Source organism: Myxozyma melibiosi, assembly GCF_037950935.1.
Source record: "Myxozyma melibiosi strain Phaff 52-87 chromosome Unknown BZA70scaffold_1, whole genome shotgun sequence".
Classification (NCBI taxonomy): Eukaryota; Fungi; Ascomycota; class Lipomycetes; order Lipomycetales; family Lipomycetaceae; genus Myxozyma; species Myxozyma melibiosi.
In genome coordinates this window covers 661,852-675,164 of record NW_027042915.1, presented here as the reverse complement: position 1 = coordinate 675,164, position 13,313 = coordinate 661,852, and the positions used below count along the sequence as shown (strand labels likewise).

General features: G+C 47.8%; 3 protein-coding genes and 1 non-coding gene across 4 annotated transcripts; 2 read left to right on the top strand and 2 right to left on the bottom strand.

The window, feature by feature from the left end:
* Positions 1-23: 23 nt before the first annotated feature.
* On the top strand, positions 24-2,471 carry BZA70DRAFT_270848 (IMP dehydrogenase/GMP reductase). The gene is made up of 4 exons (XM_064911376.1): positions 24-361; positions 476-597; positions 667-853; positions 1,130-2,471. Exons 1-4 carry the CDS (start codon positions 196-198, stop codon positions 2,242-2,244), a joined length of 1,590 nt encoding a protein of 529 aa, XP_064770290.1. The 5' UTR covers positions 24-195; the 3' UTR covers positions 2,245-2,471.
* BZA70DRAFT_270843 (40S ribosomal protein S19) lies at positions 2,472-3,606 on the bottom strand. The gene is made up of 5 exons (XM_064911375.1): positions 3,503-3,606; positions 3,374-3,429; positions 3,236-3,290; positions 3,029-3,065; positions 2,472-2,958 (listed from the first exon to the last, which is right to left on the bottom strand). The coding sequence occupies exons 1-5, from the start codon at positions 3,520-3,522 to the stop codon at positions 2,680-2,682; spliced, it is 447 nt and encodes a 148-aa protein (XP_064770289.1). The 5' UTR covers positions 3,523-3,606; the 3' UTR covers positions 2,472-2,679.
* A 2,396-nt stretch (positions 3,607-6,002) lies between these two features.
* Positions 6,003-7,861, bottom strand: BZA70DRAFT_308143 (uncharacterized protein). The gene is given in 4 exon segments (XM_064914848.1): positions 6,003-6,336; positions 6,356-6,415; positions 6,557-6,729; positions 7,052-7,861. The coding sequence occupies 4 exon segments, from the start codon at positions 7,386-7,388 to the stop codon at positions 6,271-6,273; spliced, it is 636 nt and encodes a 211-aa protein (XP_064770288.1). The 5' UTR covers positions 7,389-7,861; the 3' UTR covers positions 6,003-6,270.
* Positions 7,862-13,126: 5,265 nt separating this feature from the next.
* BZA70DRAFT_t22 lies at positions 13,127-13,200 on the top strand. Its single transcript has one exon. It is a non-coding gene; the product is annotated as a tRNA-Asn (tRNA).
* Positions 13,201-13,313: the final 113 nt, after the last annotated feature.

Genomic DNA, 13,313 nt, shown 5'->3' with positions numbered 1-13,313 from the left:
CTCACGGAAGTCTAAATCGCTGCAGCCAAAACTCCCAAAGCAAAAAATCAAAAAAATTTTGGTGGCTAAAACCACACGCGCTGCTCCTTCGCTCCTTCCTCTTCTTCTCTTTTTCTCCTGGTAAAGCACGCCTCTTTATCCCGGCCCTTTCCTGTTCTTACCGCATATCCAAGTCTTCTCTTGTATCTAAACACAATGGTCTCCGCAACCTCCTCCCAGAAGTTCGAGGACGCTACCAAGGCCGTCGAGCTGCTCTCCCTTTACAAGGAGCGCGACGGTCTCGACGTCGACACCCTCATGAACTCCAAGCTCAACGGCGGTCTCACATACAATGACTTCCTCCTCCTTCCCGGAAAGATTGGTATGCATTTATAATCTACTGTCATGATCAGCAATCGCACAATGATCTCTTGGGCGCAACGTGCTCAAGCACAGCCCAGCAGAATTAAACAGGTTACTAACCTGTTCTTCGCAGACTTCCCTGCCGCTGCTGTCACCCTCGACACCAAGATCACAAAGAGAATCTCGCTCAAGGTTCCTCTTGTTTCATCTCCCATGGACACCGTCACCGAGAGTGATATGGCTATCTACATGGCTGTATGATCTACCCGACCTTCTTGCCACCTTCCTCTACGTCCTTGTTCTAACGCTTCTCTTTGCTGATAGCTTCTTGGCGGTGTCGGAATCATCCACCACAACTGCACTGCCGACGAGCAGGCCGCTATGGTTCGCAAGGTCAAGAAGTACGAGAACGGTTTCATCTCTGATCCCGTCGTCCTTTCGCCCAAGACCACCATTGTCGAGGTTCGCGAGCTTAAGGAGAAGCTCGGATTCGCTGGTTTCCCCGTCACTGGTAAGCAACTTGTCACATCCATCAATTCTCAACAGAAATCGCGCGACTTCCCGATCGCAAATGACTCCATGGAAGAAAGAAAGTTCGAAATGATGTATCAACCTTTTATATTATAACTTTCGTTCTACCGTAGTTTGACTGTAATGGTCGTGTGGAAATCTTTATTCTGATTCTGCTTGCTTTCGAGTCATGGAGTTGTTTGTTGATTCGACAGCGCGCATATTTCATGCGAGATATCCTGTTGAACTGTGCAGTAACTGACTTCTATATTTACAGAGAACGGACAGGTTGGCGGAAAGCTCCTCGGAATTGTCACTTCGCGTGACATTCAGTTCCTTGAGCAAGATGATCTTCTCGTCTCCGAGGTCATGACCACTGACCTCATCACCGCCTCTGAGGGCATCGACCTCGTCACTGCCAACGAAATCCTCCGCAAGTCAAAGAAGGGCAAGCTCCCCATTGTCGACAACGCCGGCAACCTTACTGCTCTTCTTTCGCGCACCGATCTTAAGAAGAACCTTCACTACCCGCTCGCGAGCAAGCTTCCTGATTCCAAGCAGCTCATCTGCGGTGCCGCCGTCGGTACCCGCCCTGACGACAAGGAGCGTCTGAAGAAGCTTGCCGCTGCTGGTCTTGATATCGTCGTTCTTGACTCCTCCCAGGGTAACTCTCTTTTCCAGATCGAGATGATCAAGTGGATCAAGGAGGAGCTTCCCCAACTCGAGGTCATCGCTGGTAACGTTGTTACCCGTGAGCAGGCTGCCAGCCTGATCGCTGCCGGTGCTGATGGTCTCCGCATCGGTATGGGCTCTGGCTCTATCTGCATCACCCAGGAGGTCATGGCTGTCGGCCGTCCCCAGGGTACTGCCGTCCGCTCCGTTTCCGAGTTCGCTGCTCGTTTCGGTGTCCCTACCATTGCCGATGGTGGTATCCAGAACGTCGGCCACATCACCAAGGCTCTTGCCCTCGGTGCTTCTGCCGTCATGATGGGCGGTCTTCTTGCCGGAACCACTGAGTCTCCTGGCCAGTACTTCTACCGTGATGGCCAGCGCCTGAAGGCTTACCGTGGAATGGGTTCCCTCGACGCCATGGAGAAGCAGTCGACCAACGACAACGCTGCCACTGCCCGCTACTTCTCCGAGGGCGACAAGGTTCTCGTTGCCCAGGGTGTCTCGGGATCGGTCGTCGACCGCGGTTCCATCACCAAGTTCGTGCCTTACCTCGTCACTGGTCTCCAGCACGGTCTCCAGGACATCGGTGTCAAGAGCTTGGCCGAGTTCCAGGACAAGGTCAACGCGCACGAGGTCAGATTCGAGCTCAGAACTGCCTCTGCCCAGCTTGAGGGTGGCGTCCACGGCTTGTATTCTTATGAGAAGCGTCTTTACAACTAAAAGACTTGAAAAAAAAATTATAAGAGCAGTTTAAGAGCTGCCTAGTCCAAAATTGGGATTTTGATTTGTACTTTTGTTTATATTTTATATTCGTTCTTTTTTACTTATGCATGGAAAATCAGTGTCTGCGTTTCGAGAGTTTATGTTGAGGCGAAATGGGTTATGTTTAATATTTAATCAAACAATGTTTTAAGCATTTAAGAATTCACGTATGTTTACTCAAAGACGCGTAAATATTAGTGACACTTTGATTTTCGAATGAATAAGTAAGCAGTAGTAGTAGCAAGAGTTGTCTTAATCCAGCTGCAGTCAAGTATGTTCAGCAGCAGGAAATTGTTTTCAAATTTTTATATTAGCCTTCCAATGAACGAACTTTTTCGTGAACATAAAAAGGTACACAATAGAATAGATGTTTATATTTGTACAACGGTTTTTTTACTCGTCATCTTCCGCAGAGCCGGCGAAGACCTCACCAGCAATTCGGTCCAAATCTCTCTGGCCGGACTCAGAGATTTTCCGGCCACCAGCCTTACCCTCCTCCAAAACACCGATCTTCTCAAGAGACTGGAGAACCTTTCTGTTGACGGAGCCGGAAGCGTTGACGTGGTGGGATGGTCGCGAGCCACGGTTGACGGTGCCACCGTACAGCTTGTTAAGCTTGCCAGTGCCAACCGACTTTCGGAGGTAGATGTGACGGGCAATGGAAGCGGCGCGCTGAAAGATCAGAAGTTAGAACCAGCTATCTTTAAACCATCATTCTGAAGTATCTGGGAGGAAAACATACCATGTAGAACCACTTGTCGGAGTCCTGGGGAGGGAGCCTAGATTATAGAAGAAAAACCGTAAGCCCCTGCTCAACTAATCATACATCCAATCCATGCAGTTTTTTCGTCTCCTCCTTCCAGTCTGTAATCCCTTTCATTCTCTCTTCGCTCGGAACCACAACGCTGAGACTGGATGGACTGTTTGAAAAATTTGCGGGTAAACATACTCATTGCCGGCCGAGGTCTTGACCAACTCAACGTAACCAGGGACCTCCAACTTTCCTATAAAGCGACAACAAAGACCCGTTAGAAAACACTCTGACGCGCTGAGACATAAACTGGACGATGTGGTGGAAGAAACATACCCTGACGCTGGAGGAAAGAAGCATAGGCAACGACGAAGTCCTGAGCAGGAACGTCTCTAAAGCAGGGATTCACGGTCAGAACACAAATTGCACGAGTAAAACAAAAGCCGATTCTGAAGAAAAACATACCTAACGGAAACACCAGGCATGATTAATGTGTGTGATGATAAGAGAGAAGAAGAGTGGATGTACAACTATTCAAATCGTTAAAGCCTCCCGATCTTGCCTTTCCTTGCTGCTACCGTAGCCCGCTCTGTCTGGTGTGCGGCGGCTGTCTGTCGTTGCCGGTGCTCGACTGCCTTAGGGCTCGGGCATTTAGCAGTCACGCGCAGCTGTAGGGTTACGTTACTAAACCCTTAGTGGAGCAAATAGTGCTGGTCACGTGAATTATGTCTGCAAATTCAAAGTGCCCTAACCCGAAACGCAGCACCTGAAGCTTGTAGTCTGTTTGCCAAATCGAGTAATCTGGATACAAGCACGCGTACTTTGCGGTAAATTGATTTACTTTGGTTTGGCTTGTACGGTACGTGGACTTAAATACGGGACGGATTCTTAGACTTTTCTAACTACTCTCTACCCAAATCTCGGGACGTTGAAGTGTCTCACGCCTTTATAACCTGCCTTCAGCCTCTACACTGACCCCAGCAACGCAGAATTCTTTTCAACATATTCCTCCCAGAGATTGATTACAAAGTAATGCAATGTACTCACCAGAGAGTCTCGGGCATACCAAGCAGACCTCCAGTCAAATGACGAATGATAGCAACGATCTTGCTCAGCAAATAACATATTCAGCTCAATGATTGAGCTTAATGATATACACGGCTTAGTTGAATCTCCTCTCGTTGTTCATGGCGCTGATAACAAAACACATCTGAACTCCATTACTAGCTGTACAGTCTAGAGATGAGTCTTGAAATACCGCGACAGCCGCTCATCTTTCGCTAGTAACGCCCTGTGGGCCTCGTGGTGCCGGTGTTTCAAGTTCAAGCAAAGTGTCTTCTTCGTCAAATTAAGCTGGAGAGTGAGTCTGCTATCGCACGGAAAACGATTAGTTTTGAGCCGAAATTTCTGCACCCCGCTCTGAACCCGTCTACACTGTGAATTGGACTCATCCTGAGAGCAAATAAACCTTAAGCTGAAACCTTCCTGATTTCTGTCGCATCGTCGACAGACAAACCGGTAGCCGCCTGCCTTCCAGAGAATTTTCAGATCCCGGGTCGTCTTGCGAATCCTTTTCTTCTCAGCTTCTTCATCTTCTTTGGTCGTCACGCGAGCCTTCTCTTGCTCAGCTTCGCCTTCTTTTTGATGCTGAATGGTAGTCAAAACCACTGGCAGGTCTTCGAGCGAAAAGGGTTTTTCGATGTCTATCGATTCCAAGCCTTCCTGAATTTTCTGTCAGCGTCAAAAGAAATGGAATTAAAAAGAAAAACCAGATCTATACTTTTTTGTACCAGTCGCGTGCAGAATTGAGAAACTCCGACCAGCTGTCGTAAACTGGAGGCCGATCTCGCTTCCGAATCAACTTCCGGCAGGTCTTTCTTCGCTTCTTTCCCACTCACGGTGGGAAACGGTCCTCAGTGTGATGCATATGGCAGCTGGAGCAGTAGAGCAACGGAACATTTGGCTTAACCGCTGAAATCTCCGCTTCAGCGGTTAACGTCGCACCAGAAGCTGAAACATAAAATTAGTCAGAGCCATTAATTGAAGAAAGTAGCAATGAACTCACGGTTATTCACAACGTGAACAGCTTCTTGTTGAATGTGAACTGATGAATTGCTGACTGGGTGGAATGTGTAGTACGGCGCGGGAGAGTACGGATGTTGGAGGTGGACTGATGGATTGCTGAATGGATGAAATGTGTAGTAGGGCGCGGGGAAGTACGGATGTTAGAGGTGAATTGGTGAATTGTTGGCTGGGTGGGGTGTGTAGTAGGGCGCGGGAAAGTACGGATATTGTGAGAACGAATATCCTGACGGCGGAGAAATATTCATGATGTGTATTGTCTGCCACGTTGTAGGAAGATGACTTCGAAACCAACAACGAAACGCGTCAGAGATTAAAAAATACTCTTGCTATTGGATGCAAAAAGCCAGATGTATAACAGAGCACGTTCTCGTACAAAAACAGAGTGGTAAAGCAAGAATGGTAAGTAGCAAGCAGCGGGAGTGGACGTGAAGCAGGCAGGGAAGGATGCGCGTCGTCCAAACGATCGTCTGTTTACGCGTTCTCATGGAAGCAGTAACGTGACCCAACGCGGTATGACAAAGTATTTCACAGATCACACACACTTTGCGAGATTACGTAGAATTCGAGAAGTCACTATTTACCAAAGTAAACCAATAATTTTGTTCAAATAATTCATTATACACGAGTATTTATGTTCGTCATATATTCTACTGTCAGTATGCTTGATCCTCACGACCACTGTTCACGTATCAGATATCAAACAAAACGAAGGAGATTTATTTTTTTTTCTTTCTTGGTTTTACAATACGGTACCGCCGCGCGCTCTTGATACATCAAATACAAAAACAATCTGCTCTCTGCTAAGAAATATAACAAAACGACACAAAACAACACAACACAATAACAAAAACAAAGTAGAACAACAAAGCAACATAACAGTACAAGCCAGCGCAACAGCTTGTCAGCATAAATCAGAACAGAGCAGCATCAGAGAAGCAGATACAGAAAATGACAGAGAGAGTAAGAGCGCGCATAAAGCGACTGGTGCCAGGATCGGGAAGAATGCATTACGCATACTCTTGAACAAGACTATGATGCCCTGCTCAAAAGTTATGTGGGACTCTGCGACTCTCGAGAAATCGCCATACCCACTAAAACCCGACTTCACCCAGAAGGCAGTCATGAACTGCCCCCGTATTGGTGGATTGTCAACGTTGCGCTTGAACCGCTTGGTCGTGCGGACTCTCTTCAACAACCGTTGCCTCGGGGCTCCCCTGCGACGGCGCAACTTACCAGTGCATTTGTTGAAGAGACGCGACAACGAAGACGTTTTAAATCCAATGAGCAACCTGGCTAAAGAAGAAGCTCATCAGATTGGCCGCCCTAACCAACCGCGTCCACCCTGACCAGGCAGGATCCTCGGCGCGTACATGAGACGGCCACGCAGAGGGACCGGGCCGACAACGGCACTGCAGTGCCTTCGAGCGCACTCACCCGGTATCTGCGCGCAGGCCATATACCAGACCGCTTGGTCGAGTAGGCTTCTCTCTCCCCTTCTTTTCTCGCATGCATGGCACGACGCCCACTCTTGAGGGTGTGCAACCACGGAAACGGACCGGAATATGCGACTACCCAACTTCTCGAGGTCCAGCCACAGAAAGCAAGTCCTACCTGCTGTGGTATATGCCACTCTTAGAGAATGCTACCTGGATATTATGCTACCCTGAAAGGCGCGCTATCTGTTCCAGTCATTGCCCCCCCAGAGAGTGCTATATGGCGCGGTGCAGTCTGCTCTCAGTACAAGAACGCTACCCACCCGATGTAGTTTCTCTGGAAATGCTCATGAAACAGCGCAGTCTACACTTTGAGAGTACTACCACTTCGGTATATGGCACTCTCTAAGAGTGCTACCTGCGCAGTATAGGCTGCTTTCCGACGACTTCACGAGGTACCATGCCTGTTAGAACAGAAAGACAGATCAAAACATACCCTCATCAACCTCCGCCAAATGTTGTTGTCGTCGAGAGAGAGCCGAAATGTCGCTCGTCTCGGCCTGTTGCTGAAAAACAGAAATGTCGTTCGTCTCGGCCTGTTGCTGAAAAACAGAAATGTCGTTCGTGTCGGTCTGTTGCTGGGAAACAGAAATGTTGTTCGTGTCGGTCTGTTGCTGGGAAACAGAAATGTTGTTCGTCTCGGTCTGTTGCTGGGAAACAGACCGGATATTCGTCGTAGAAGGGACCGTGCTGATAACGGATTTTTTTTCCGGAAGGTCATATACCAGACCGCTTGTTCGAGTAAGCTCCTCTCTCCCTTTCTTCTCTCGCATGAATGGCACGACGCTCACTCTTGGGGGTGTGCAACCGCCGCGAACCGGACCGGAATAAGCAACTCCCTAACTTCCCGTGGTCTTGCCACAGAAAGCAAGTCCTATCTGCTGTGGTATATGCTACTCTTAGAGAACACTACCTGGATATTATGCTACCCTGAAAGGCGCGCTATCTGTTCCAGTCATAGCTGCCCCAGAGAGTGCTACCTGGTGCGGAGTAGTCTGCTCTCAGTACGAGAACGCTACCCACGCATAGGCAGTTTCTCTGGAGATGCTCATGAAACAGCGCAGTCTACACTTTGAGAATACTACCACTTCGGTATATGGCACCCTCTAAGAGTGCTGCCTGCGCAGTATAGGCTGCTTTCTGGCGACTTCACGAGGTGCCCTGCATGCGAGAGAAGAGAGAGAGATCAAAGCCTACCCCCATCAACCTCCGCCTAACCTTTTCGCCGTCGAGAGAGAGCCGCGGGATGCCGATAATCCCGATCTATTGCTGGAAAATAGATCAAATCGCTGGGGTGGGACAGGAGCCGAAAACCTGTCCCGGGGGAGGAAGAAGAGAAGGGAGAAGAGAGGGAAGAAGGGCGGGCGCGCTGAAATGTGCGGATCGCGGTTCGGGCGGGCGCGTGTCTATGTAATAGGGTTTCTAGTTTTGGCCGGAAGTAAACACACTTAACGCGCCGCCCGTTTCGTGATTTTTTCCGTTTACAGATATTCATTGAGCTCAATCAATCGTTCAGATACGTCTGACGCATTAGGTTGCTTTGCACGGTAGCTTATATCCAGTAGAGACGATCACCTTGAATTGATTATCACTTCCGTCACTCAGTAGCAAGCTCAGAAAACAATACGCCTGTTTTGAACAATTAATGCCCTATCAGTTAACGTCGACCCTCTTGTACCGGCGCACCCCTTGTTCATTCACATCTTTCCACAAAAAAAATAATCACGCAATCTCAATAACTTAAATAACTTAAATAAGTTGAAGCTAATCGAACTGTTACTATAGAACGGACTTTTCTGCATCTGTTTTACAAGTGCGCGTAGTATGTCCCGTCCTTCTACACATTCTACAGCGTCGTTGGGTCGGCTCAGCGGTCTTTCGGTCTTACCACCTATTCATTCTTTCTAGATATTCTAATAGGGCGAGAGTTCTTGACCTTTTTTTCAAAAGTGGAGGCCATGGTTGGTTGGTGTGAGATGTTGTGGAGAAGGAGGAAGGTTTGGTTATCTATGTAGAAGCGCGCTGCCTCGCGGGGTGCGCCGGTACAAGGGGTTTTTAGTGTGGATAACTGCGCACAGTCTATGAGCCCCTGTGCCCTGTTATTACTCAAATATCTCGAATTGAATGTGTTTCCTGAATGACTTCTTTACTCTGCAATTTCTGCTTATGTAGACCGATCTGTAACATTTTTTTGTTATGAAACGATCCAAGATAAAGCCGAGATTGGTAATTCGGGAAGCTGATTCAAGATACTGGAGTCAAGATATTCAAGAGGAAAACTAATGTATTAAAAGGTACAACAAAAGGTAGACAAGGCCGGCTATTTATGTTCAACAAACTGTGGCAAATGATCATAAGAACATGGTCACAAGACAAGTAGAAAGAATACAAAAGGAAGAATCGGAATACAAGAGAATATCAAAGAAACATATAGAATAGAGTATAAAAGTGGCAAAGATCACAAGATAGACTTAACAACGAAATATCGAATAGATAAAATATAGTTTAAAGCTGCAAACTCAAATGGCCTTGTGAAAAAATTATTTTTCGTACAGCTTTGTATTTTTTAACTTTATTACTAACGCCTAACCCCTTGTAACGGAGCACCCCTTGTAGCAGCGCGCTTTCATCCACATCATTATCATATTTCCTTTAATAATTCGCTTCGGTAGTTGTTCTAACGCCTATAATGAATTATAAAAGGCTGTATGGTATTATGTACCTAACGGTCGCAGTCCTATGTGCCTCTCTCACAATATTTTGCGTGCAGCAAGTACGTTGCATTGACAGGAAGTGTGACAGTGGCAGATTGACGGGCACGGCTTTACGTCCACAGACTCAGCAGCGACTAATCGATAACGAAGTATCGGAACTGTATGGCCCGTCCTTTTTTGTGCAAAAGAAGGATGGAACCAAGCGCATGTGTGTGGACTATCGACTCCTGAACCTCCAGACTATCAGAAACCGGTTCCCGCTCCCTGTGATCGACGACCTTCTTGCACAACTCGGTCCATGCTCTGTCTTTTCCAAGCTTGACCTCATGTCTGGGTATCACCAAATTCGCATCCACCCGGACGACGAAGAAAAGACAGCCTTCAGCACTAAGTGGGGACACTACCAGTTCCGCGTCATGCCTTTTGGTCTGACGAACGCCCCTGCCACCTTCCAGGCCTACATGAACCGAATACTGGAACCCTTCCTCGATCGTTTTGTTGTGGTTTATCTGGACGACATCTTGATCTACAGCAAGACGAGAAAGGATCATGCAACACACGTACGGATGGTTCTCGAGCAACTTCGCAAGCATCAGTTGATCGCCAAGGCTAAGAAATGCGAGTTCTTTCAATCATCGGTCACGTTTCTCGGATTCACTCTATCTCGCGAAGGCCTCTCCGTGGATCAGGACAAAATACAAGCTGTGCGCAACTTTGCCCAACCCAGGACTCCGACTGACGCCATGCGATTTTTGGGACTGGCCAACTTCTATCGACGGTTCGTTCCTCACTTCTCAGATATCGCAACCCCGATTCGTCAGTTCATGACCGGCAAAGCTGCGTGGGAAGAGAGTCAGCAGAAAGCGTTTGAGAGACTCAAGGACCTTCTGGCCCATGCACCAGTACTGATCCTTCCCGACTTGAATAAGGATTTCGTACTAACCACGGATGCCAGCGACATTGGCATGGGTGCAGTCCTCGAACAATTCGACGGAAAAGAACGACTCGGCGTTGTGGGGTACTTCTCCAAAAAGTACCAGGACGCACAACTCAATTACAGCGTCCAAGAAAAAGAGTTTCTCAGCATCATTGAAGCTCTGAAGTTCTTCCGTTACCTCCTACAAGGCCGTCACTTTCTCTTACGCACCGATCACTTCTCGCTGACCTACCTCCTGGCCCAAACCAAAACACCGCAGGGTCGCATTGCAAGGTGGCTCGATTATCTGGCAGAATACGACTTCTCGATTCAGCACCAGAGCGGAAAAACCAACTCGGTTGCCGACGCGCTCAGCCGATCGTTCATTGCAGCAATTCATCTCGCCGTCGAACCTACGAACGAACTTACGGACGAAATCGCACCGCTCTACGAAACGGACCCCTTCTTCGGACCGATCTACCAGGCATTGCGAGCCGGCGACCCGGCACCCTCGGCTATTCGACACTACATCACGCACTATCGATTGCAGGACCGCCTGTTATTCTTTGTTCCGACGGTTGCGAATGACTCAACCATCTGGCGTTTGTGCATTCCCAACAGCAACATCCGCAAACGTCTGATCGCCCAGGCTCACGATCCGCCGACAGCTGGACATTTCGGCAACTACCGGACCTACATCGCGGTGGCTGAAAACTACTATTGGCCGCACATGTTCCGGAATGTCAAAGACTACGTCCGCACCTGTGACACCTGTCAACGTGCAAAGTCTTCTCGCTCGGCGACTGGCGGATTACTGCAACCCCTCGACATTCCAGAAGATCGTTGAAAATCGGTATCCCTCGACTTTGTCTCCGGCATCCCGCCCTCGAACGGTTTTGACAACATCCTGGTGGTCGTGGATCGCTTGACCAAACGAGCCCATTTTATCCCGACAACCAAAACCGTGACCGCCTGGGAAACCGCGCAACTGTTCATCGAACACATTGTGCGTCTTCATGGAGTACCGACCTCGATTATTTCCGACAGAGATGTACGCTTCGTCTCCGATTTCTGGAAAGCTGTCCAAAAGGCTTTAGGGACCGAACTCAGGATGTCCACGACAAATCACCCTGAAACTGACGGACAGACTGAACGCGTGAATTCAATCGTCATTCAAGTCCTTCGTTCTTACTGTCTCACCAATCACGGACAATGGGCGTACTTCCTTCCGATGGCCGAATTTGCCTACAACCATGCATATCAGACCGCGATCAAGACTTCACCATTCATCGCCGACTTGGGATATCAACCTACTGCACCGTCCTTCACGAAACCTGGCATGTTCGACCGTTACTCGCACTCCTCGGAAAAGCTCAACGAAAAGTTACGCGCCATTCTCCTGAGAACGAAAGACTTCATCGCCGAGGCACAGCTTGACATGGAACGTCGTACCAATCGTCATCGCACCGACGTCCAGTACAAAGTGGGTGATATGATTCTACTTCACCGTTCCGCTTACCCACCTTCTACGGAATACGTCAAGATCCAGCCTGTCTATCTGGGACCTTTCAGACTCGTCAAAGAAGTCTCGACAAACGCCTTCGAAGTCGACCTGCCGATCATGACCAAGAAACACCGAGTCATCAACGTCAAATGGTTCAAGCCCTATCTCGAGCGCAGTGCTGCCTATCCCAAGGAACCACACCGGACCGAACTCGAACAACGATCCCGTGCTCATGAAATTACGGCTATCGCAGGACACGACCCAGTCGAGCACACTTACGATGTCTACTGGTCAGATTGCCAACCTGGCCACGCCTCGACAATCACTGAAGACTTCCTGGAAACTTATGTGCCCACGGACCTTCGCGAGTCACTCAAGCGCAACTACGCGCCTCTTGAAACTCCAGTTGTGGACTCTGAACAATCAATCGAGTCGATTGATGGTTTAGAGGGGGGAGAGTGTTAGGAATCTGTCCTAGACAAGGCCATTTGAGTTTGCAGCTTTAAACTATATTTTATCTATTCGATATTTCGTTGTTAAGTCTATCTTGTGATCTTTGCCACTTTTATACTCTATTCTATATGTTTCTTTGATATTCTCTTGTATTCCGATTCTTCCTTTTGTATTCTTTCTACTTGTCTTGTGACCATATTCTTATGATCATTTGCCACAGTTTGTTGAACATAAATAGCCGGCCTTGTCTACCTTTTGTTGTACCTTTTAATACATTAGTTTTCCTCTTGAATATCTTGACTCCAGTATCTTGAATCAGCTTCCCGAATTACCAATCTCGGCTTTATCTTGGATCGTTTCATAACATTTCATGTTAGGAAACTGGCTTAGGTAAAGTCATTTGAGTTTGCTGACTTTGCCATCTTTAATTCTTGGCTTTTCTTGAATTTTCTATGTTCTTTGTCTTATGACCTTCCTGGTGACCTTTCTTGCTTGGATATGCTATTCTACGTGTATCTTTGATATGCTCTTGTCTTCTTGATGTTTCTTTTGTATTCTTTGGACCTGTCTTGTGACGTGGCCTCTTGGTTGTTTGCCACAATGTGACGAACATAAATAGCCGGCCTTGTCTTCCTCTTGTCTAGTTAGTTAGTTAGTTCTGGAGGAATCAGTAATGGATTAGCCTTGAATCTTGAACCTCGGATCATCTCTTGAACCCCTCGGAACCTCTTGAATCCCGGCCTTCAATCTCGGATAACTACGCATAGTCTATGTGCCCCTGTGCCTAGTTATTATTGGAATATCTCGACCTGAACTTGACTCTTTACGAATATCTCGACCTCCCGACTTTGATCTTGATCCCGTGACTTTGATCTTGATCTCGTGACTTTATATCTGGACCGATTCGTAACATTTCAACAACTAGACTGGGTGGCCAAGTTGGTTAAGGCGTACGACTGTTAATCGTAAGATCGAGAGTTCGACCCTCTCCCTGGTCGGTTACTTTTTTTTGTTTTTTCTTCAGTTGGATTAAGCAAAATTTTTATTTTTTAGAAATTTTCTCTGTAATTTTTGATCATGTAACTGGGAACTCGGAGAACGAATGCAGTCT